The sequence below is a fragment of the Apteryx rowi genome, unplaced genomic scaffold (assembly GCF_003343035.1).
Source record: "Apteryx rowi isolate R43461 unplaced genomic scaffold, aptRow1 scaffold_233, whole genome shotgun sequence".
In the NCBI taxonomy this organism is placed as follows: domain Eukaryota; kingdom Metazoa; phylum Chordata; class Aves; order Apterygiformes; family Apterygidae; genus Apteryx; species Apteryx rowi.
In genome coordinates, this window is record NW_020448675.1 from 927,046 (window position 1) to 953,482 (window position 26,437).

The 26,437-nt window shown below is 37.6% G+C and overlaps 1 protein-coding gene across 1 annotated transcript in view; it reads left to right on the forward strand.

Moving 5' to 3' along the window:
• The first annotated feature begins 650 nt into the window (after positions 1–650).
• MIPEP (mitochondrial intermediate peptidase) overlaps positions 651–26,437 on the forward strand; it is a 77,050-nt gene continuing 51,263 nt past the window's right edge. The window contains exons 1-10 of the mRNA XM_026065924.1: positions 651–671; positions 1,090–1,263; positions 3,013–3,101; positions 5,685–5,771; positions 6,924–6,987; positions 8,847–9,029; positions 13,217–13,373; positions 13,799–13,847; positions 14,505–14,565; positions 15,235–15,287. Of these exons, the coding sequence (XP_025921709.1) occupies positions 651–671; positions 1,090–1,263; positions 3,013–3,101; positions 5,685–5,771; positions 6,924–6,987; positions 8,847–9,029; positions 13,217–13,373; positions 13,799–13,847; positions 14,505–14,565; positions 15,235–15,287 (938 nt within the window). The remainder of the gene's footprint in view (positions 672–1,089; positions 1,264–3,012; positions 3,102–5,684; positions 5,772–6,923; positions 6,988–8,846; positions 9,030–13,216; positions 13,374–13,798; positions 13,848–14,504; positions 14,566–15,234; positions 15,288–26,437) is intronic.

The following is a 26,437-nucleotide window of genomic DNA, read 5'->3' on the forward strand; positions in this document are numbered from 1 at the left end:
TGTCTATGTCTCCCCTGCCAAAGCCAGTCTCAGTTAATGTGTCTACATTGCACTGCGGGACAGGATCAGGCTTGGTAAGAGCTTCAAGAAGGAAACTGTTCATACCGTAAAATTCTCGTGTTGCTGCTGATCATTCCTTCTAGGTCTGGTTCCAGCACTTGGGGCTCATTTCATGAGCCTGAGTCCACTGTCTCATTGCCTGCAGTTGGTTGATGAGTATCCGGAGCAGCTGGCCGACTTGTGCGCTGTTCTGTCCCCTGTCCCTCTCCTTCATAAGTCTCCTTCATAAGTTCATAACTTCTGAAGAAGAACAGGATGATTTGCCCTCATTTTGGAATGTAAAGAGACCTCTTATGATTTGTTTGGTGCTGGTACTTTGGAGGCAAGATAAAGGCTTTCAAAAAAGGACAATATAGGAGGTTATGGGATGGAACAGAAGAATTGGTGAGAATTTGATGCCAGACTTGCTATTTGCTGAGAATAAACCTGGCTAAAAGAATTCCAGTGAGGTTATGCTCTAGAGAGTGATGCTGGGAAATCAAGATATTTATATGTGATGCCAGTGTCTTTGACTGATGTTATTTGATTTTGTGGTGATTCTATCTGCAAAGACACCCGTACATGGGAACATTTTAGTGAAGTGCTGCATTATGCTAGCTGGAGTCATTCTGGTAAAATTTCATAGTGAAAACAATTCCTTACAGTATGATGTCTAAATTACTTTTGAAAATAAGGCTATAGGATTTTATTTGATCAGAAACTTCTCTAACAAATGATGATGTAATGCAGTATTCACAGACTATTAAATGTAGAATTTATGTCCTGATGAAGACTTTTAACTATTTGTGATGCTTACAATTTGAAAGGCACAAATAATTTGAAAATATATAATATGCATTGAAAAAGAATTCTGGGTAATATTATGATACTTATTCCAAATTTAATTTGCATACTGATTAAATAAAAACACCTGAGTTTTGCAAGACTCCCTTGCTTTGGAGAAAAAGCAGAACTTTTTTGTCTGACATTCAGGGGCAGAAATTAAAAAAAGATAATAGTGATGTGTTTTCATTGTGTTCTGTACTGTAGGGTCTGTTTGGTGTTCCAGAACTGAGTTGTCCAGAAGGATTTCAAGAAGCACAGGACAAAGCATTGCAAGAATCAGAACAGCTAGTCCAGAAGGCATGTTCTACACCACCTGGGCCTGAGATTGTGATGATCTTTGATCAGCTTTCAGATGCCTTGTGCAGAGTAGCAGACTTGGTAAGTTACTTTTATATTACTTGAAGCATTCTTTTAAACTGACTTATTTTAATAGTTTACACCATGTTGTTCTGTTTTATGATTTTCTGCACTGCAGTAAATAGTAGATCAGCTCTGTGAAATTCTGTATTAAGACAGAAAATTAAAAAGGCCCTCTTAACTGAATGAATGTTAGTTACAGAGGCTTTTACTGAATGATCCATAAAGAACTTAGGCACTGAAAGCAACAGGTAAAGCTAAATAATATTATCTTTTATTAATACGGAAAACAATGCAATTGCATTTCCTAGGCTCACTGAATTAGAACACTTGGTCTGACATTCTGTGTATTGCAAGACATTCAGTTTTACCAAGGCTCTTAGTATTGCTCTATAGAAACTGTTTGTCCTAAGCATATCTTTTAAAAAGCATCACTCGTCATTTGAAAAGAGCAGTCCCAATGTTCATACTCACACAAGTCATTAATAGTTCTCTGAATGTTTTGCCTTTGTTTTTCACTTTTGAATTTCTCTGCATGGTTTCCATTTTCAAATACTGTTTCTTATTCTTTGCTAGACTCCAGATCTCTTCTGTTCCAGGCACTTTTTCCTCATGAAAATACTTATGCACTCTGTCAAGTCACTTTAATTTTCCCTTTGTCTCTTACTATAATTTTTATATGGACTCCAATTAATTCCTCATTCTAATCTATCAAAATCTAACTAAAACACAGCTGCCAGAATTCAATTGTCATTGTTTTGTATCACTCTTCCTGAGTTAAAATTACCTCAGTTCCTCATATATACTGCTTTCTGGTTTACACATCCAAAGATGGCCTATTTTTGCAGTGCTCCATCTTGAAGTTTGATGGTGGTTCTCTGTTGGCAGGGTTTTTGAGATCTGCCATTTAGCACATACTCTGTCAATATTATACAGGATTTTAAACAGGCGTTTTTGCCCTAAGAAGTAAAAGTCTTAAGAGCATTACATTTCTTTTCAGTCAAACTGCAATCATGCTGTTAAACAAAGCTGACTTTGTTTCATGTACTTTCTATAAAATCATGTTGAATGGCTTTAATGTATTCCTAATCTTCCGTTCTTTATCATTTGAACACCAGAACCTTCGATTGCCTTTAATTCACATGGGCAGTCATGGAAGCTGTTCTTCTAGCCCCTTTATAGCTTTCTTCCAGCCTTCTGAATTCTTTTAAGTATTTGGAGACTTCCTAAAAATCAGTATCAACAGGAGTGAAGCAAAAACCTATTCCAAATCCAAAAGAACTTCTGGCTTTTATTTTTAAACATATTTCTTCCAACTAGGTACTGATCTCAAAGCTTAACTTGATGGTCTGTACACAAGTTTGAAAACAATCTCTTTACACACATTTGGTGTTGTGCTTTCTTTTGAACTGTGAAGTTTAGTTTTAAAAATGTTTTGTAATAATGTTTAAAGACATCAGAGTATTTCTGTGTTGGAAGGACCGTTTCTGTAAGGTATGCATCTTACTAAAATAATTTCAAGGAGTGTATGGGTTGAAAATTTATTTGGGAAAGAACCGTAAAACATTCACCATCTTTTTTAATAGTTGTCAGCAAAGTTTCCCAATAGACTTAGTTTTTGAGAAAAAGGTTATGCATGCAGATTGCACAGAACTGTAGAAAAAAGTGTTAATATAAGTGGAACAACTTTAAACTCCATTTTGTTTATAAGACAAGATTTTTAATTAATCTTTTTGCCTCACAGTTCTTTTCTTCCTTTTACCATGTCAGGCTGATTTTGTGAAAATTGCCCATCCTGACTTTGCGTTCAGAGAGGCTGCTGAAGAAGCTTGCAGGAACATTGGTACCATGGTAGAGAAGTATGTTTTCTTCTTTATTTTTCAATTGCTGTGTATGTCTTCTATAAATTACTGTTTTATCCATATATGACAATAGCAATCAGAAAAAAAAAACAATAGAAAGTATTGGCATGTGAAAACAAAGTGTCACTCTTGTAGTTATGGGTATTTAAGGATTTAACTTCATTACGGACTCTTATAAAAGGTTGTTCTATTTTGGTTTCAATTTATATTCTGAAGAGAGTTTAAGTTACCAACTGTGTCTATGTTGCTGAAGCCCATCAAAGACTCAGAGCTACATTTTTCTAAGACTCATGACAATTAACTAGCTGTTGTGAAGCACATGTAATACTAATTTGGTTTTAAGATTGAAGCCTTTATAAATCACAACACTTTTTCTCCTGGTATGCTGACCTCTTGAATTCCAGCTCATGAGTGGGGTATGTGAAAGAGGAAGAGGACAGTTTCCCACTAAATAGTGTTTCTATTGTGTTGTCTAATAGAGTTTCTATTTCTGTTTCTAAATAATTTCTATTTAGGACTCTGATATATGACTGAGCTACCCTGGCATGTGTGTGTGCTCTTTTAAAACTCCATTTTATAGAAGATGTTCTTAAAGTTGAAGTTTGGAACTTTTTTTTTTTTTAATCTCAAAATCCGTTCCTGAAAGTTGCCTCTGATGCTCTTGAGCACAGTGATTTGATTTACCTCTCTTTTCCTCTTGACTGCTGAGAAGGTGGAAAGGGATGATCTTTACTCTGTGGATACAGTGTCCTTTCAGAATTTCAGTGTCTGCCCTTTCCATGGCATTCAGGAATAGCCTTCTTAAGTAAAAGCTTTGCCAAGCATCAGTGTGAAGGTGACCCAGACTGCTGCTTCCCTCAGGATTCCTAATAAGGGAAGAGGGAGTGACTGGTTCAGCTGATGTCCCAAAGTAAGTTGCAGAGGCAATGAGGCCTTCTGCACTCTGTGGGAGACAGCAGTGCATCAGTTTGTTTGGTAAGCTTTGCGACTAAAATGGCTGGCTAAAAAAGACAGATTTCTAATTCTAAGAATTGTAATTAAGCAGAATTTATTGCTTTGGTTTTACTCACGTTTGGGAAACCTTTCACTCGGAATTGGATTTTTCAAGACTTAAAGGTTGAGCATGCCACCTGTAGCAGTATGACCTTAATATCTGAATGCTACTTCAGATATAAAATTTGTAGAAAGAAGAAAAATATTCACAAAYTAATCTGAATTTCATAGATTTATAAATTACTATACATGTACAGAACTAGCTGTTGCTGAATGTTCCTTTTCATGGAAAAATGGTATCCCTCAGTAACCACTCTTGTTTAATAGTAAGACTTTGCTTTTGACATTTTGAAAAAGAGATGACTGGGGATAATTCTGTGGAATCATGAGTAGATTGGATGGAGGGGGGTAGTAATCAGTTGTACATTGCCTCTTCCCAGAAAAGAACTAGTGGAATGCAGATTGAGAGCATAGGAAAAGAGGTGCTTTTTCGTTTGCAGTCTCATGAAACTTTGAGACTTCTTGGGAAATGTTGTGTATGCTAAATTTTTCTTTTTCTATTGTGGGTTCAAAGGAAGACCAGGAGCGTTTTTGGAAGAGTGACTGATTGAAGATTGCTAAATACATAAAAACCTTATCTGGCTCATGATGTCTCTGAGTCATAAATTGATGGAGGCTTAAAAACATTTGGGACAGTATTATATACGTTTAGCTGGTTTTGGTCACTTCAGTGGATATCTGCTTTTGGCCACTTTTTGACAAGATGCTGGATTAGAGGGACGTTTAGTGTGACCTAGCATGCTTTTTTCATATGTTTTTATTTAGCCCCTTCCATACGGGGCCTTTTCTGAAGCACAGGCATGATGTGATGCCTTCATTCTGTCTCTGAACTGTGTATTAGTAATTACTGAGTACATTTCACAAAGAGGGATGCAGAAGCTTCCTGCACCCCAGCTGATTTAAGAAGTTAGTGCTCAGAGCTGCCAGGCTAAGGGCTGCTGTCCCCCACAAGTCTGCTGGCGTATTGTGCAAGTGTTTGGTTCCCTACCCTGGATGTGACCAAATAATCCAGGTCAACATATGTGCTTGTAAGAAATGTGCCAGCAAATGTGATGGAAGTAGTATTCTTTGGCATAGGGGCGGTGATGAACAGCTGGAAATGTTCTGGAGATGGTAAGCTCTTACTCTGCTTCTACTCTTTCCTTTAATGGAATTGGAGTTCTTTCACAGTAAGGATTTGAAAACAGTTCTCCCACCCCTGTGCTCTAACTGTGATTTTCATTGCACATAGAAAATAAGCTGCCATGCTTAGACTTGCTCGTATTTCCACAAAATGCCATCCAAAAGTATTTTGCTACTGTGACCTCAGGACCTGCTTCAATGCTAGTGTGTCTGCACATCCTTTGTATATTAATTTTACAGTTTTTAAGTGTGGTGTGAGCTAGAAATCATTTTTAAAATACTGTGCTTGGTTTGGAATGTTGTTTCTGTAAATATTAAGCTCTGCCTTTGAATTAGTAATACCAAGAGACTAAAATATTAGTGTTTGTTGCTAATGCATGATTCTTTTACTCTGTATCTTTCCAGATTAAATACAGATGTTGAACTGTGTCAGAGTTTGAGACAGCTGCTGGCTGATGAAGTTGTTATGGATTCCCTCGATCCAGAAACCAGGTACTTATTAATGCTATAATTTCGGATGTTTAGATAATTCAAATCATTCCTTATTGTGTTTGTGGTTGGTAGTTTGTTAAATTGATTAATACAACTGTGAAACATACCAGGTCTCTGTTACTGATTTAACTTAGTCACTACAAAATTACCTGTACAAGAGTTAGGAAGTTCATAGTTTTGCAGTCTTGGAAGATGTGTGTGACTGTAGAGTGTGAGATATGTTTAAGTTGCATTACTGAGATCTGCAAAAATAAATAATGAGACTGTAAGATTTTCTGTAATAACACCAGCTTGATTAAAATTAGGTCTACTGTGGTGTATATATCAAACAAAGTAAAATTTAACAAGAAAAATAGGGAATAGACTATATAATTTGATTTCAATTTATGCAAACTGAAATGAGAGGACTTCTTTATTCAGTCTGAGAATATCAGGTGTAACTCCTGATTTAGTCTAGAATGCACTAGAAAATTTCGTAATACATAACGCCAGTGTTAATATTTCAGAAAAATAAAAATTCATTTATCATTCAACTTGTGAGATGCTGCAAGATGAATTCTCATCTTTCAAAAGCAAATTATCAGTGGATTCATTTAAAGCTTTCTTTATGTTTGCTGCAGAACACTTTAGTTGCTGCTTATTCAGTTATAGATTTGAATAACTTCTTCCCTGACATGGTAAGACTAGCTTAATGCCTAATGTTTGCCAGTGTTATGAGTATAAGTTACTTCCTTCTTCCTTCTTTAACCACAATCCAAGATGTTAGATTTGAAGGACTCTTTTTCTGATCTGTTAGAATAAATGAAGTGTCGAATTAAAATGGTAATTTGCATAAATTAGTTAAACATGTACATTAATATAGTAGAATTATTTTGAAAGTTGTTTGCAATGCAGACGACAAAAGAAAAATCCTATTTCATTGAGTAATCCTATTTCATTAATAAACTATTAAGGGAATAAAACATAGGAAGTCTGTGTCCATAATAAATATTCTGATATAACAGTTGGAATAAGTAATTGTATTCTCTGTCTCAAGCCAAAGTATAGACTGTAAAAGAYGTCAGACCTAAGTAACTACTAAAAGTAAAAACTGTTAAGAAATTCTTTGCTATGAAATGAGGCTGTTTTAACAGGGATTTACTGTATTTTTAGGCGAGTGGCAGAACTTTTTATGTTTGATTTTGAAATCAGTGGCATTCATTTGGATGAAGAAAAGGTAATTTTTGGCTATAATATATGAATAGACATTTGCCTGACTATGAAAGACCAGATAATGAAACATGCAGGACATGAATCATATGATTCTGTGCCAGTTTATCCCCTGAGATTCCTATTGACCTCAGTAAAATTCTGTCTTCTCAAAAGATGGTTAATTTTGTCTATTTAAATCACTTACATAATTTTTGTTGTTGTTGTTGTTGTCTTAGATATTAATTGGCTGTTCATTTCCCAATTTGGCCTCAAAACTCCTTTTGCTCTTCAGGAGAGTTATAAGCCAACCTGGGAACGTGCTTCTTTTGACTGGTGTCTGCACCAGATATTTTAAATAAATGCATAGCTGTCTGAACAACTTTTTTACAGAGAGAGTAATGCAGCATCCCATGTACTGTGATGATGGTCTAATCAAGTAGAGTATTTTAGAAAGGATCAAGTATATGTCCAGGCTATCCCTTTGGTGCTTACGTAACTAGAAGTTATARATTTCATCCACCTTTGAATGTCTGGGCATGGTCTGATACCTCTTTGGAGTTCTTTACTCCTTTTTGCAATGGTTAATGATGGATTTGCCAAAACCAGTGGCTTTCATCACGGTTTGTGGTATGGGTGCTGTGTGGGATGTCTGTTCATAGCTTGTGTGCCTGTATAAAGTAAATACCTTATTTATTTAAGTCATCCCTCCAACAAGATCTGTACAAAGGCTCTTTTACCATACCAGATTTAGGTGATAAAGTCACTCTGAAGAGCATTGCTGTGATGGTGGTTTGCAACCTGGAAAATGCTTCTAGAATGTTTTTCTTATAATTCCTTTGTACAAATAGCTCGAAACTTGGACTTTATTTCTGATTTATCATTTTTTCCTACGTTTAGTAGCTCTATGAGGCTTCATCCCCTCTCAATTACAGCTTCCCTTGCCTCTTATATTTTGCATATTTCCTTCTTCCCCTGCCTATTCCACTTTTCATCTTCTATTGCTTGCCACTCAGTTTTTCTTTTCTTTCTCATTTCAGACTCCAGACTCCCATCACTATCTAAGTTGAAACTTATTTTCTCTGTTATAAAGAATTACTTTCTCTGTTATAAAGAATTTCTGCTTTTTATAATAAAACTGAAGATGTGCTTAAATAGTAAGGGTGGAAGGGGAGGACTGAGATCTGCAGGTTTTGTCATTCTTTCCACTTTGCAAGTATGTTGTATCTATTACCCCAGCCTTTTTTTTTGAACTATCATCCTGCTGACAATAGAGAACATATTTTACTTAACTGACATGAGCAAGTCCACTGAAGTAAATGAGGTATCTTACAGTAAGGTTAAATATCTGAAATACTGGCATGATAGAAATAAGATCCTAAATTACCAGATTCTCAGGAAAAGGTTGAAATATCATAAATGCATTACTGTTTTCAGAAAATAGTACAATACAACAGTAACAAGAGAACTGTAATTCTGTATCTGTATCTGTACTTAGATTTGTTTAGGGTATTAATAGGATTTATCCATCTTGAGGATCTTTTTCCTCCTCAATGTTTTGCAGAGCAATCAGGTTAGGTCATAATTTTATAAGTGCTTACCAAGTATTTAGCAAAGCCTTTTGTGCATTTTTCTTATTGCAGAAATATAGGCATTTTCTTTCAGAATGAAATCCTGTATGAAATTACATATCTGTATGCGCATTTGATCTTTCTCCTGTTGACTTCAGCCCTCCATTAGGATTTTGTTGATGCTGCAGGTCTAATCGTAAATGTACTATTTTCTGCCCCACTTCTGGAAAATTTCTTTTAAGATTTTGCAAGGTTTGAGGCCTACTTGTACTATGTCTGAAGATATTATGTGTGTTGTACTTTGTTTTTCTTACAGCGTAAAAAGGCAGTCAACCTCAACATCAAAATACTGGATTTATGTAACGAATTTCTGACAGGAACTCACCTTCCCAACAAGATTGACAAACACGTTTTGCCAGAGCACATTCGTTACAATTTTACAGCTGAAGGCAATTACTTACAAGTTGCTGGTCTACATGCTGACTGTCCCGATGATCTGGTGTGTATTCCCTGACTCTCCTATAGCATACTCTATAGTAAAGGTGCAAATCAGTTATTTTAATTGTTATTGAGGCAAGTGCTTATGATTTATGATTACGATGTTTTGACTAGCAAGGAATGTCCATTGGGGACATGATAATTGATGGCAGCTTTCACTGTAGCAACTGTGAAATAATGAAGTTGAAGATCCCAAAGGGAATCAAGAAAGGGAGTAGCCGAATACAGACCCTGAACTTCAGGCAATCAAGCTACAGCTTATTCTGGAAACTGGCATATTGGATCCTATGGGAGGCAGGTCTGGAGGGTAAAGGAGCTCAAGAAAGCTGGCAGGTCTTTAAAGACAGCATCCTCCAAGTGCAAGAATGGTCCATCCTGATACTCAGGAAGAAAAGCAGGTGTATCAGGAGCTAGGCTTGGCTAAGCAGGGAACTCATGACAGACCTCCATCTCCAAAAGGTAGTATACAGGAGGTGGAAGCATGGACAGGATACAAAGGAGGAATTTAGAAATTTTGCCTGTGCACGTGGGGATGGTGTCAGGAAAGTCAAAGTTCAACTGCAGTTGGGACTTGCAAAGGATGTCAATGACAACAAGAAGAGCTTTTACTACTACGTTAGTAGTAAAAGACTGAAAAAGGAAAATTTGGGCTCAGTGCTGAGCAAAGTGGGCAGCATAGTGATAGGAGACACAGGCAAGGCTGAGGTACCCATTGCTTTCTTTGCCTCAGTCTTCACTGAGAAGATTTTTCAGGCCTCTGTGCTTAGTTAAAGGGTTCAAGGAGGAGAAGAATGACCAGCCCTAGATGAGGATCCAGTCACGGATTACTTGAGAGAACTCGACCCCCACAAGTCCATGGGATCAAATGGGCTGCATCCAGGGGTGCTGAGAGAACTGGCTGATGTCCTTCCAAGACTGTTCTCTATCACCTTTGGTAGGTTGTAGAGTTCAGGGGAGATCCCTGATGACTGGAAGAACAAATATGTTCCATCCATCTTCAGAAAGGCTAGTAAACAATTTGGGGAAGTACAGGCTGTAGCTTGACTTCGGTCTGTGGGAAAATCATGGAGCAAGACCTCTTGGAAGGCACTCCTGGGCACGTGAAGGAGAAGGTGGTGATTGGGAGCAGTCATCATGGCTTTACCAAGGGCAAATCTTGCCTGATCAATCTGAATGCCTTCTATGATAATGTGATTGGGCATGTGGGCAAGAGGACAGGGAGCAGTGGATGTTGTTTACTTTGACTTTAGCAAGACTTTTTACACTGTCTCCCACAGTATATTTGTGTCCAACTAGGACATTACAGTCTAGATCAGTGGAAAACTAGATAAGTACAAAACTGGTTGGATGATCAGGTTCAGAGAATAGTGATTAATGCATCATACTCTGCCTGGAGGCTAGTAAAATAACAGAATTGCAGGACATCTATCCTGGGACCTGTTCTGTAATGACCTAGAGGAGGCGACAGATGACACCAAACTGGGGGAACAGTGATACACTGAAGGGCAGGGATGACATTCAGAGGAGTCTAGGCAGGCAAGAGGAATGGTCCAACAGGAACTTTATGAAATTCAAGATGGACAAATGCAAAGTCCTGCACCTGGGAAAGAAGAACTCCTGACAACAATACAGGCTGGGGACTATCTGGCTGAGGAGCAGCTCTGTGGAAACGGCCCTGGAGGTTTGGTAGACAACAAGAGCTGAGCATGAGCCAGTAGTGTGCCCTTGCAGCAAAGAAGACCAACAGCATCCTGGGCTGTATGAACAAGAGCATAATTAATAGATATAGGGAAGCGATTATCCCCATTTACTCAGCACTCATTGGCACAACACATATAATACTGTGTCCAGTTTTGGCCCCCCTAGTACAAGAAGGACATTGACAAACTGGAACAAGTTCAGCAGAGGGCCACTGAGATGGTCAGGAGCTGGAGCAGTAGCAGCGTGAAGAGAGACTGCAGGTGCTGAAGCTGGAGAGACTGGAGAAGAGATGACTTTGGGGGGCCTGACAAGCAGCTTGCCAGTACCTACAGGTAGGTCACGGAGGAGATGGAGCCTGACTCTTCACAGTGATGCATAGCGGGAGACGAGTGACAACAGGCACAAGTTGAAATGAGAAATTCCAACTGGAGAAACTTTCTCAACAGTGAGGACATCCAAGCAGTGGAACGGGCTCATGCAGTCCTCTCCATTCTTGGAGATTTTCAGGCCTGACTGGATAAAGCCTTGTGCAATCTGGTCTTACTCATAGCTGACCCTGCTAGGTTTAGGAAGTTGGACTAGAGACGTCCTGAGGTCCCCCTCCAACCTGAATTCAGTTATTGCTGTTGAATGTTTGCTCAAAAGAATTCAGTTAGAGTTACTTTATAAACTGGAAATTAATTTAAATATGACAGTGTTTCCTTAGTCTTTGAGATGTGACTCAAGGATCAGGAATGTATTATAATACTTGAATGTTCTGTTTTCACTTGGATATAGTTAAGTAATCAGTTAAAACGACTGTAAAATCTTGTTTGTCGTGAAAGAGAAAAAAGCTGATTGTGGTAGAACCCAAACTATGTCATGTATAATCTTTGTAAGAAATTAAAATTGAATTAAAATTATGACACCGATAGGATGTAAATAAGGGAACAGTACTCATTACATACTCATTACTACTCTTGTAGTCTTGAAAATAGTATGATCTGCCAAATTGCTATTGAAGCTAAGAATAATACCTTAATTAAAGAATGTACTTCTCAGAGTCAGATATTTGGAGAAGCTCTTAGGTTGGAAGGGACCTCTGGAGATTATCTAGTCCAACCTCTTGCTTAAAGCATGGCCAGCTAGCTCAGGTTGCTCAGGGCTATGTCCAGTCGAGTTTTGAACAATTCCAAGGATGGCAATTCACAGCCTCTATGGGCAACCTGTGCCAGTGTTTGACCACCTTCACTATGAATTTTCTTCCCTTCATATTGGATGGGAATTTTCCATCTTCCAGCTTGCATCCATTGCATCTCATCTTCTTGGTGTGAACCTTCAAGAAGAGCCTGGTTGCATCCTCTCCATGTCCTACCACTAAGTAGTTGAAGATTAAGATGTCCTCTTAGCCTTTTCTTCTTAAGGCTGGACAAACCCAGCTTTCTCAGCTTCCATTCTGTGTCATGTGCTTCAGCCCCCAACGTCTTGGTAGCCTTAAACTGAGCTTACCAGGTCCTACTCCACAAGTGTCTCACAAGTGCCGAGTAGAAGGGAATTATAACTTCCATGGACCTGTTGGCTATACCCTAGTTAATAGAGCTCAATATGCTGTTGGCCTTTGCTGTGAAGACAAACTTCTGAATCTTGTTCAAGGAAGGGGGACGGGTATCTCTATCTCACTTACTATATTTGCATTTTTTATCTCAAAGCCCAGTTGCAGAAAACAGGTGGGAAATGACAATGAACTTTACAATAAACCCAGGACCTGCATTTCTATTGGGTATATGATCCAAGAGGGATGCTTATTGCAAAGAAGACAAATTTAAGTTGTTGTCTGATTTCTTAAGCCTATTCAGTGTGTAAAAAATAAAGATTGTCTTCAATTGGTTTGTGAAATATAAAAAAACATTTTCCCAAGGTTGCTGAGGTTTGGATGATCTTGTTGAGAGTTACAGAAAGGATCAGAAATAGGAGAAAGAAACTGATTGTTCATTGACAGACAGGCAGACTAAAGTTTGCTGTTTTAAAAGGGGTAGGGCTTTTCTGTCCCTTGTATTTCTCTCCCCTGCCCCTGGCTCTGGTTTTAATCAGATCCTTCTATGAGCCAGTTTAACTGACATGTAGAGAACAATCTGACTTTCTTTTGGGTTTATTTTCAGAAGTTTTAGTGAGTTAAAGCAACTCTAGAGTGGTCTGAGAAGAGCAGATGTTGGCAGGAGAGTGGCAGGTAGCAGAGAGAGAGACTGCAGACAGGAGGAGGGAATAGGACCCTTTTTGGGCAGTCTGGAACAGTTAGGTTATCTCACTGCATTTCCTCATTCCCTTTGTAATAGAAAAGAGAGTGGTAATTGGCAGGCAGTCATAATTATCATTATTAAAAAAAAGTTTTAGGCCTTTTCTTAACAATATCAGTGAAATACAGCTTTAATGTGAGATCTTTTATTGCTTCACTTGTTTCCTTTGTGAATTATGCTATAGTAATGTGACCTTTTTATTTTTTCATATTAGGTGCGAGAAGCTGCTTACAAGATTTTTCTTTACCCAAACGCTGAGCAGTTGAGCTGTTTAGAAGAACTGCTTGCTAGTCGAAACAGTCTGGCACAGTTGGTTGGATATAACACCTTTGCCCACAGGGCTCTTCAGGGAACAATGGCCAAAAATCCAGGTAGAAGATGTGTGTGATAGGATATGCTGAGAAATGAAGTGCACTGCGTTAGGCATGAGGATAAAAGCTGTTAGTCTGTTTTGCTAAATTTGCAGAATGTGGTTCTTCTGGTGAAATATCTTATTGCAGTTATGTTTTGCTATATAAATACTTGTGTTTTCTGTAAATGGCAGTACTAGCTGAGTAGGGACCAGGCTTTTTTATCCAGAATCAATGTTCACTCCTTACATTATGAAGTTGCTATTATCCCAGCATCTAGCAAAGTAAGCGTGGTACTTGCATATTCTCTCGAATGATGGCACAGTGGTCAACAGAGTAGTTAAAATCTCTTGTTCTAAGAAATCTTGTTTTGCTTGGCATGTTTTGATGTAAGCTAACACCTTTTGAAGGAAGGAATCACTGTTTTTTTCTCATTTTATTTCTAGAGACAGTAACACAGTTTCTGGAGAAGCTTTCTGACCAGTTGTCTCAAAGGTGTGTCTTTTCCACTAAATAATTTTTCTAAACAGACTTTTATTTCAAGAATAGAGAGACTCGTGCACTAATAAGTAAGTCAGTACTGCATATTATATGCTCTGATGGAAAGCAGAAGTAAAAAGTAAGACTTTATCTGAGTTTTGAGAGGAACTATCAGCCAAGAATAAATTCCGTGGCTATGAGCAGAGAACACCCGAGACTGAATGTAACAAGTGATGTGCCCAGAAATGTAGGCAACAGCAAACAGGAAAACCAAGTTTAAGTTCTGAAGTTCTGATGCACCTTTCCTGGTCTTCTCCCATATGTATACTTCCATATATTTTACATCTATGAACAAATTTCCCTGTTTGTCCTGCTTGCTTCCCTTAATTCCACACAACACAAAGAGTTTCATCACTGTATATGGTTGGGTATATTGTAAGAAAGAAAATGCTTTGGAAGCACATGACCAGTGTAAGTGGGACTTGATTTGAAGGCACCTGAATGAGAGAAGCAGAACGGAAAGTGCTTTTACTGTAGTATATGGGCCTGTAATTTCAGAGTTCGACCTATCTCTGATGATAGATATTTTCTTATGACAGAACATTCTCACATACTGTACTCCATTAATCAAAAAACTTTAATGAACACTTTCATCATAAAAATATTTTGCAGAACGCAAAAAGATTTTGAAATGATGACAAAGATGAAAGTGAAGCTTAACCCCCAAAATTCAGTAAGTTAAGTTTTCATGTGTGATTTTCTGGCTTTTTTTTATATATATAGTATAAGTTAATGATGTTCTACATGAAAAATAACTCAATTTTAGTATACAACATACAGCATAATTACAGTGAGAAACTTTCCATCTTCTGGCTTCAAATGCTTTTTGATTTCTTAGCTCCTATTAGTATTAAAACCAAGCACTGAGTGCGAGATAGCTGTTAGTTTATAAAAAGTGATATTTTGCTAGCCAAAACTTAAAGTGGTGAAAGTTAATATTGCTTTGTTTTGAATTAATTAATTGACTCATTGAAAAATAAGGGCTATACTTTAGAGTAGGTGCATGTCCAGTTTGCATGCCATCTTATATACATCCTAATTCTGTTTGTAACTATGTTTATCTTTTTATTTTAATTATGTGTATTTCTTGAAATCTGATATGCAGTCCCATATGTATTTGAATAGGAAATGCCATCTTCAAACAAACATTAAAATAGAGGATTCAAATTGTGGCATATGATGCTATTTCCAGTGATGATGTATTTAACACTGAATGTTTCTCATTATGTTTTGAAGTTCTGTGGCTTGTAGAAACTACAAAAATATGCAAAGGAAACAAAACGTTTGCTATGAGTTCATTTGCTGTTTGTTATTGTAATTATAAAATGGAATTCTCTTTCAGAAATTGATGCCATGGGATCACCCTTACTACAGCAGTGTCCTGCGAGCTGAGAGGTAAGCTCCTTATGTTTATGATTGTAATGTCTTTATTTCATCTCTTACAATAAGGATAATGAAAGTCCTCAATGTAAACAGGTTTTCCCTCTTTGAAGATGTACTTCAATGTGAAAAAAATAAAGAATATCTGGAGTGGCAGTTGTAACATTTCTTAGTCACTGTTGGAATGCTTGTAAAAGTTTTTGGCTCCTCTGTTGTTTTACACTGAAATATTGGCCCTCTTTGAAGATATAAGAAGATGAAACAGTTTCAGAACAGCTACAAAATCCTCATTCTAATTTTGCTTTTAGCTCTTAGCTGAACTGCAGTAATGTTTAGAAATAAATTTTGGTCACTGAATACAATCCAGCTCCTGTTCATATTACTGTATGTTGCTTCTTACTGAATTTTCATTCCCTGCCACAAACTTGAAATAGAAACTTGAGTAGACTTTCACTGTTTCACTGGGTGGAATACATTCTCATCTGTCCTGCAAAGGCTGGGGGATAGATCCACAACACAGACTTCAATAGTGCTCAAGAATTTTGTACACAGTGAGATACCAACTGTGAAAGTCATGAGCCCTGCATGTTGCCTTTGTTAGATCAGCAGTGGTGACCTTTTTGATTTGCACTGTAAAAGATACTTTAAAATTGTGTTTCTGTCACAAAAGGGGGGGAAAATCTTGCCTTCACTGCAGATTTGTAGGTTTTTGTTTTTTAAACAAACTTAGACTGGAAGTGTCTGATTAAAGAAGTTTACTCTGGATCAGAAATGTATAATAGTATAAACATGGCATTATGGAAGCAGTGCCAGCAGTTGGCCTGGTTGTTTCGCTGCTTTCTTGTGCGTTGACACTGAGACAATGGTCTTATGAGCAGCAGCTCTAATGTTGGATTTCTCTTAAGATACTGCATGCTTGGGTAGCAGTTGATCTATGTACGTGCAGTACCATTCATGTCCTGGTGCACAGAACTTGCTGTGCAGTGGAGCTCGAGGGATGTTCAGCTGCTGGCTTTGCTCACAGTAATCAGTCCAGGAACATGCAGCACTCCACGGTATATGCGTAGATTACTACTCTGTGACGTGGCATGGGAGTGGCTGCTTTTGCTTTAAATTGGGCAGGTAGCAAACTATTTCTGTGAACACAAAAACAAAATAGTGGTTATTCTGGAGGAGATTCAAGGTCCATCTAGCTCCAAATCCCATCTTAGCAATGGCAAATAGCAGTCTATGGAAGAATGTTGTGATACTTGTTCAAAATACTGTCCTAACTTTTTTATTTCCTAATTTTCTCCATTAAAGCATCTATTTTTAATAATACTCGAATCTCTTTCTAGATTTTACTGGAATGCTAAAAATAAGATTGTGTTAATAAAAGCTATAAGGAATATGTACACATATGCATTTCCTATAGTGTCTGCTTTTCCTGGTTACAGAATTAGTATGTCCCATAAAGGTTAGATCTTTAAGTGTGAAAGGCTCAGTGCTTGTTTTTCTTCCTGGGAGGAGTACTGTTTTATTATCCTTCTTATATMTTCTGATGAAGCTGATCATATAGTAAATGATTTGTTGATGATCACAAATAGATTATTCTGCTCATTTTGGCATTGGGAAGAAAAGTATCTCCTTTCCTCATGGGATTTTGTAAAAGGCACAGTAAAGTTACTTTATTTTAAGAACAGCATGGTAGTCTTCATGAAGTACTCTAGGTAAATGTGACTGCATATTTGTGACTTTCATATTTGTACTTTGTTTACCCACACCCTTTCTTGAATGCCCCAAGAAAGTTACGATATCCTCAGTTCAACTTTTTTTAACTAGAAGATGAGAACCATATGTGTCACATAGCTTTATATGCTAGGAGTTTGACTTTTGGCTATTTGTTTTTACTGTCTCTTTCTAATTGAGCTAATTATAATGTGATATAAAATTATTTCTCTGAGGAGAAGTGATGTAGTTTTCTCTAGGGGGGGTCGCTGAAAAAATCTTTTATAATTTCAGATTTTCTTTTCTTGTATCATGTTTTATTTAAATTTTATTAAAAAACCTAAGTATATTTAATTATAAAGTTTATTTTCTTGTAACATGGAATGACAAAATAGGTTTCCAAACAAGACTTGTTTCCCTGTCATCTCTCATATGAGGACAGGCTGAGAAAGCTGGTACTATTTAGCCTGGAGAAGAGTAGACTGAGGGGGGATCAAATCAATACATATAAATATCTGAAGGGAGGGTGTAAAGAAATTGGAGCCAGACTCTTCTCCGTGGTGCCCAGTGACGGCATGAGAGGCAACGGGCACAAACGGAAACACAGGAAGCTCCATCTGAACATAAGGAAAAACTTTTTTCCTGTAAGGCTGATTGAACACTGGAAGAGGTTGCCCAGAGAGGTTGTGGAGTCTCCATCCTTGGAGATATTCAAAAGCCATCTGGACAGGGTCCCGGCCAACGTGCTCTAGGTGACCCTGCTTGAGCAGGGGGGTTGGACTAGATGATCTCTAAAGGTCCCTTCCAACCCCAACTGCTCTGTGCTTCTGTGACCTGTGGAGATCATCTAGTCCAACCCCCCTGCTCAAGCAGGATCGGCTAGAGCAGGTTGCCCAGGACCATGTCCAGTCAGGTTTTGAATATCTCCAAGGATGGGAGACTCCACAACCTCTCTGGGTAACCTGTTGCCAGCATTAGACCACCCACAAAATAAAAAAGTTTTTTTTTTTTTATTTTGTTTACCTGGAATTTCCTTTATTTCAGCTTGTGCCCCTTGCCTCTTATCCTGAAAAGAGTCTGGCTCCATCATTTTTAGTTTCCCAACTCCCCTCATCTTTATAGACATTGGTAAGATTCCCCCCTGAGCCTTCTTTTCTCCAGGTTAAACAAACCCAGCTCTCTCACCTTTCCTCATATGTCAGATGCTCCAGTCCCTTAATCATCTTCATGGCCCTTCATTGGACTTGCTCCAGTGTGTCCCTGTCTTCTTGCCCAGGACTGAAAACAGCACTCCAKATGTGGCCTCACCAGGACTGAGTAGAGGGGGAGAATCACCTCCCTCAACCTCCKGGCAATGCTCTTCCTGTTGCAGCCCAGGATACTGTTGGCCTTCTTGGCCACAAGGGCACATTGCTGGCTCACATTCAGCTTGTTGTCCACCAGGACTGCCTTTTTTTTTTTTTCCTGCTGATTCTTTCAGTCTAGTTCATGTTTATTTAATGTTGTTAGGTTTGATTCTGAATACTGCATCTGTATTGCTATATAGGAGAGGAACAGGGAGTTGGCCTGGTATTGGACTGCTGGTCATCTGCAATGCTTAATTGTTAACTTGCTCCTGATACTTTTCTGCACTCTGCACCTAAGAAGGTCCTCCAAGACATCCTCCCAGGCACAGTTTTGGAAGTAGCATGTACCAGGGACTAATACCAGTAGTCTGTATGAGGCAATATCATGGAAACATCACTGACCTGCAGCACAGCCCTTATTATTTCAGGCTTTTGGAACTGAAAAAAATGACCGGGGCAAAAAAAAATTGGTGCTGTCTTGGGACATGGAGCACATGCAGGGCAATGTACGGTGTAGGTGGCCACTGCCAACACATGCTGCTTGGCTTCAGGGCTGGAGCATGGTCTCTGGACATTTTCTGTTTAGCAGCATAGAATGTAGTTGACTTGCTTGGAATGGCTACCTATTACCTACACGGGTTCAGTCCTGTGTATCTCTAAGTTTTGTGTGGAAAAAATGCTTCTGTGAATGAATAACCAGGAGAAAATGTTAGTGAGGAAAATAGCTGTCCTGAGGCTCCTTTAAAGTAAAAAAAAAAAAAAAAAAAAAAAAAAAAAAGTTGCTTTTAAAGATTTCAGCACACAGAGAACTGCCTAAGTCTTTTTACCCTTTCCACATTTGTGCCTTACTAATTACACTATGTCCGTGAAGAACTTGATTTTATCTTGTCCTTTTGAAAATGTAAGCAAGCATTAGACAAAGTATTCCTGGTCTGATTTTTTACTTCTTCCTTCATTCTCCAGATTTTGATCACCTGTATTAGTTTGTCTCAAACGGAACTGAAACTCATGACTTATTCTGTAAAATTACATCTTCTCAAACTTCTTTTAATGTGTTTGTCCTATACTAGAACAGTATTAAGGCAACAAGCTTTTGTCAGATACCTCAGAATTAGTTTTAAGGGATGGATATTATATTCTGAAGAATATAGAATGTTCACATCTGTTTGGACTATTGAATTCTAAGGACATTTGCTGTCAAATCAGTTGTCTTCACTGTTTCTGCAGCTGTTACTGAACATTAGTGCTGTTTTGTGGGTTGAACAGCAGGAGGAGCTCCAGACTCAATTCTGAGAGCATGTTTTTTCTTTCTAAAGACTCGTCCACAATAATTTTCTTTCTGTCAGCTTTCAGCAAGTCTTTTCCCTGGAAACTTGATCCCACTTCAAAAACAGAAGTCTCCTATTGATGGTAGCAGGATAGTTTACTTCAAAAAAAATTTTTTTAAATTATATTAAATAGCCTCTCTGGCTTCAAACCCACATTTATGAAAGCTTAATGTTTTTGTAGCTATAGTTTAAGTGGCAGAGAAAATAGATGTCAGTATAAATGTACACTTAACAGAAACCAGAGAAAAAAAGTCTGAAATGCATGGTAGTAGTATCTTGTAAGAAGATAGAGTAATTAGGAGAACCTCAAGAATTTTGGCAGGCTGTGGGTAATAAAACAGTGAGTGCTAGAACATGCTTCAGCCTCTAACAAGTAAGAAGATGTCTAATATGTATATTATAAAAATAATAATACTGCTGAGTTTTAGTGCAGGCAAGTACCATAGTATTAATTAAATCCCATTACTTCTCAGTGAGTGCTGCTGCAGATATAAATAGTTCTCAAGGYCCTGATTCTGCAAAGATGTAATAGCTTTGCTCAACTCTTCTGGGTCATAAAAAAAAGAATGCTGGAAGAAACCTTGGGAGGTCAACTATTTGTCTTGAAGGTGGGATTGACTGTACCTAAACCACCTCTGACAGTTAGAGGCATATAACTGTTCTTAAGAACTGTCAGTGACAAGGTAACCTAGCTGGTGTTGACTCCTGTTTTCCTAACCTTTGTTGCTCACGAGGCTGGGCTGACTTCGCTGGCTGTAACTCACTGTTGGGACTTTTGCCAAACTGTCAGAGATTTTATCCAAGTGGTGACTGGGATATGCTTGCAGGCTATCGCACTCTGCTGGTCAGAAGTAAATGAAACTGGCCCTGGGGATGAACAAATCAATGGAAAATAAGCCTGTTTCCTGCTGTATAGAAGAAAGAAGCCACTACACAACTGTAGGCATTTTGGATCCTGGGCAGAAATTAGGGAATAATTCATTGTCTTTCTTATGGATAGGCTGTAGATAGGCTTCTGGCTTCGGTGGGAGAAACAGGAATTTAGGTTTTTTGGAGGGGTAGGGACAATACCAAGGTACCTCTGGCTCTGGGGATATTTTAAAGACAAATATGCTGAAAGCTGCAACTAATATTGAGGTATGCAAGTTACCTGTAAACAAATTAGTTTACACCTGTTTTTTGTTAAATTATTTTTGGCTTAGGGAAGAATATTCTCTGTTGAGAAGACCATGTGGAAAAATGACCCAGACCTTTTGTGGATTATGTGAGAAAAATGTCACTTCTGTTCAAATTGAAAACTGAAATGGAAAAATGTTGCAAGATTTAAAAAGAGCCAGGAAATCTTCCAACCAAGATGCTCATAGAGAAGGAAAATATCCTATAGCTATCTGTTTATAAGCAAGGAGGGGCATATCTTCTATCAATCAACTAATATAGTTTGAAAAAAAGCCCATTTCACTTAGCAGTCACTAAGCTAGTGGACTAAGTTTGTTGGAGGAAAACCTGAAAGTTATTGAAAGGGCTTGCTGTATTTCTGGAGAGAGAATGGTTATCTAAAAAATATTAGCTGTGCTTGTGAGAAAGACTTAGTGAAGTGTGAGTCTTTTTACATATTCAGACTTGTGCTTGTGCTGTTTACTGTAGAAGATACTATTAGTTGGTGGTTTATATAAAATGTTTTAAACTACCACCGTAATGCCATTTCACAAATAATTTGTTACCTTTTTCCTTCCTACTGTTGCTCAGTACTTAGTTTAGTGTTTTCTGTTCTTAAGAGTTGAAGGTGTTAATGTGGAACAGCCAAAGCATCACATATGTTAAAAACATTGTAACAAGTCTTAAAATTAGTAAGTATTCTTCCTGTTTTTTTAGACATTTTGCTTGCTTGATGAGTAGTTCAAAGCAGAACTTAAGTTTCAAGAATCATCTGTTTATTAAAAAAATTTGTGGAAAGATGAACAAAGTTGGTGATTTGAAAACAAAGTTAAATCTAAAAGTCACATAAAACATTGAGAGCAAACCAATCATCTGAATTATCCCTGACCCTACTCCAAAAATTCTATGAAGTACAATTAACAAAAAGAAAAAAGGAATGTAAGAAACAGGTGCTAGTTTATGGCTGATGAGAGTACAAAGGCTTTCTATTATTATTATTACTATTTTTAAGAAATCCGGAGTCTTCTATAAATCATAGTTAAGAGTCTCCCTTCAGGTAAAGAATTAAATTTCATAGTCTGGCATGTAATGAAAATTGGAAGGGGTTTTCCTCGTCTTGATCTCAAGTTAACCTGAGGGGTTCATCTCGCTTTTATCTTCCACTAATGAGTTTTTTTTCAAGTTTCCTTGAAAGTTTTGAGAGAATCTGTTTTATTACATATAGTTAGTAGAGGTGTTCTGTATTTTTATGGGTGTCTACAGGAAAATAATTTTCCTCAAAAAAGAATTGAGGTTGTCAGGGACTACATTTAATAGCCACCAATAAGAATTCTTGCCAAGCAGCTAATTTGCAATTGTTAAAGAGTCTGAATGCTCATGCTTTAAAGAACAGTGATACTTACTCAAATATCACTAATGTCCAAGTTTATCAAAAGCATTCTTAATAGAATAGATGAAAGTCATGCTACACAAAACAGTCTTAGTTTCTTTCCAAATGTACAGCTTAAATGAAAGTGATTTTAGAAGTCTGCATTTTATTTAGACTTGGTGAAGTCATACAAGCTTAGAAATAATTATTTATAATGACATACTACATCTTTGTTCTTCACAGCGACACAGCCTTTTTGTCTGAAGCCTGCTGTTCTTGAAGAATAACCAAACCTCACTGTGTCAGTTAACTACTTTTTTTAAATTGGTTTGCCTATGTGACTTCTTTTAAAAATAGTGCCGAACTAACTGCATACTGTAGAAGTAAGGTGTCTGGATTTTTTAACGTTGTTTATCCTTTAATATAACACAGGAATTTACATCAAAGAAACTACCATTTTCCTTGGTATTTTTATTTTGTTTAGGAGAATACTGAGATTTCTCTTTGTGAAGTTTCTGAGTTCACGTTCTGACATAAAATAAATATGAAAATTTTCATTTTTTTGTGGAGTTTGTTATAAATACAAATGCTTTGGCTCTTGAAATCAGACATTCAGAGTGAATAGCATATTGGAATATGTTTTAAGACATAATGAAAGTAAACCAAACTTCTTTTGTCCATTTTTTTGATTCTTTGTCGTTCAGAGTTTTGGAAGTTCTGAGCATACCATGTGTTATGAAATTCTACAAGAACAACAGAATAATTTAAGGTTTGTTATTGCCTTAAAATGGACTACTTTTAACTCTTGGATTTTTTTTTAAACTCAAAGTTAAAAACTGAAAGTTTGGCATAGAGAAAAATATTCTTTTCCCCAGTAATGAAGACCTTATATAGTTATTGATGATGTTTCTAATTTGCTCAGAGGGAGATTTATATACTGGTGTTCTTTATTTTTTTCAGACATGAAACATGATATTTTCCTACATCTAAAATAAAAGCAATCAATTTTTTAATATGTGATCCTGTAAAAATGCCTTCTTGATTTCAGGAAGTTGTATTTTAGATTAATAATTGTGTTTTCTGGTGGGTTTATCTGTAATGAATAGAAAACTCTTTTTTTTTCCTTTTTCCTGCTCTTCTAAAAGGGCGTTCAGCTCACTCAAGTTCTACATAAGGACTTAAGAAAAATTAAATACTTAAGTTCTAGGGTGGTTCAGAAAACTCTTTCTAGCGCTGTAGGTTCCAAAAATCAATCAATACGTGAATTTTTGGTACCTCAGAGTGCACAGAAGAAAGCTTCTGTGATCAGAAGTCTTTTTGACTGGGGATGTGCATCTCTGCTAAGTTCTGTTGTGATTCATCATACCACTGTTGTTCTGTCTCCTTTGCCTGTATTTTCAAAGGCATCTTTCCACAGAAAAGGCTCTGACCTTCATCCTTTTGGGATTTGGGATTTGGGTATGTAACATGCAGTCCAGTCAGGGAAGCCGAAGTTCCAGAGAAGAGCAAGAGCTCAGACATACCTGAGCTTAAGGCTTCTGCTGCGTAGCTCTGGTTGGCACCTTGCTGAACATGCAAGTTGTATTATACTGGCATCTGCCTTTCCCTGGTGACGCAGGCATCCTGGGTGCCTATTTTAAGCACTCTGAATAACCTTGCTGGGTCCAAGAGCTGGCACTTTAGGTGATGTGGCATCCAAACAGGATGTCTGATTCTTGCCCTTGCTTGCTTGGCTGATCTGGTTCCTTTCTCTTCCTTGCTTAGGAAGTGATGTAACTGTGTTTCCATGTATTTGCTAGCTTTAGACCCAACTGTAAAATGTTCTGCTAGTGATGTTAGTAAGCCATRTGCACCATGCTCCCTACTGAATTCTGCCTGTCTTCTCAGCTGGTGTAAACAAGCTGCAAATTACAGCATATAAGAAAACACAAGGCAGTTCACTATAGTTTTGTTGCCAAATGGAGCTCAAATTGTTTGCTGGTTTCCAACATAGATTTTAGCTGTCTGTCTCCAGAACATTAACCTTTTTTGCTAGTAGCAGGAACCCTTAGCAGAAACTTTACTACTAGCAAAATGCCTGTTAGCGTAGTTCAGTTTTGGTCCTGATAACTTCCTTTTTGATTTCTTTTCCCCAAAATACTTGAATGCATTTCCTGTTGGAGATAAAAATTGTAGCTTGGCTGAATAAATATAGAGGCAGCTTGCCAAAGAGTGACCAGAAAGAATGTGTTTATATTAAAGCATCTGCTTCTTGCAGTTTTATTCAAATTTTACATTAACTAATTGTTTTAAGTAGAAGGAACAAAACTAGACAACTGAGTCCACAGTTGATAACAGCTTGAAAATTTTGGATAAAGTGATTTTCAGAATGGTTGCTACTTTAACATCTAGTATAAAAAGATGTTCAGTAGGGTCATCAACAGTTATTAATATGTAGATTATGAAAATTGCTTTGCTCTGACAGGTGAATAGTTGTTGGGCAATTTAAGCTGAAATACTTTTGTAACTGTGTTCCATCTTAGGTAGGGTCTTGCACTGTGTCAGTGTACAGTAATTCATTAGCTTACTTTTTTGTTCATTTATCCTCTCAGTTGAGAAATATATGCAGTGGAATGCCTTGTTTTGGCAGAGTTTCATTGGGGAGCTTTTGTGTGCGTTTTCAAAAACACTTAGTTTCACATTTGAAACAAAACGATCACAGAAATGCCATATACCCGAGACAGAACATGGTGACCTTTGTGTTTCCCCTTTAGCTTCAGGAGAAATTCATTTTACAGTCTTGGATCAGTCCTCAGAAAGGCTCTGCATTCTACACAGACAAGCTCTATCTTTGTTACAGAGCATTTTAAAGTGCTAGAAGAGTGTATTGATAAAAGTCTTCATCATGGAGTTCTATGTGTTCTTTAGAAAACCTGGCCTGGGTCACAGAGCATTTTGAAGATGAGACATGAGACTCTTGAGCTGGATCAGAAATTTCATTCAAAGCCATTAGAGGGAAGAGAAGTTTGGCTTGGTGTCACAATCTCAATCGCCATTGCTGCCAAGAAGTTGTGCTACAGTGTTCTAGATTAGCAGAAATTTAAACACTGAAAAGTGGTGCCTGGGATATGGTGTGTTCTTGCAGGCTTGCTAAGGTGGTGATGCTGTGAATCACTGAGGTTAGGTAGTCATTGGTTAGCAAACAGATGTTTTTTCCTGTCATCTGGAAGTGTTGAAGTTGCTTACGGCTGCTGCTGTATGAATGCCTGGAATCAAGAAAGGATCTTCAATAAGGGAGTGTGTAGTGTGTCCGCAAACTCTTCCAAATACTTTTCTACCCACACCCTCCAGCCAAACTTAAGTTTTGCAGAAGCTTGAGAAAGATTGTAGGATTTCCTGTTTTGCTCATTGAATATTCTTTTCTGGAAGGATTCAAGTCTTTTAAATTAATTTCTTCCCTTTTCCCCATTGTCCTCTAAAATTATCTAGTGCTACACTGTTCATTCTACAGTCAGTAGCGTTAAATCTTGAAGGTAGGGGCTCGGAAAAGGGTAAGTCAAATACTTGCTCTTGCCACTGAAAGGCAAGATCATCTATTAATGCCACTATAATTATTCTGGGAACTGAATTTCTGGTTATATGGTATCAGTTACAGATAGCTGAGGTTTTGGCTAATTTCTGTTCCTAAATAAGCTCAAAGAAAAAGTTTTCCTGGAATCAATGCAAGTTTGGGGTCAGGCTTTCTTCAGTTATAGCTGGTCTTACTTGATTGAGCAAGGGAGATTTCATATATGAGGTAGAACCGAATTTGTAAGTTGTGGATTAAAACTCTATTTTGGTGTCCGGAAGGAGTTCTGGTTGGTGGGTACAGACTGGCGTTGGAGAAGGATTTTGAAGAGATAATATCCACTTCCTGGATTAGTAGTATTTTTTCAGCACCCAATACTCATTTTAAAGTATGTTAGCAATTATTATTGTCTTATTGTAAAAACCTCGTTACAGTACAGTATTTTTATCCACTTTCTTCCTAACTTCTACAATATTGCAATGGCAAGCCCCCCCCCCCAAACAAAAAAAGAAAAAAAGAGCTTTCAATGCCAGATAACCTAAGGTATGATACTAGCCACTGACTGGTGTCAGGATTGTCCAGAAGTAATTTAAATATCAGACTGGTGTCATAAGACACTAGTGCTATTTGAGGATATTTCAGTGTCTTCATCTTTGATCTTTGTTCACACACTGATGTATTAGGCAAGGCAGAAGTAGAGCAATAAGTGGGAT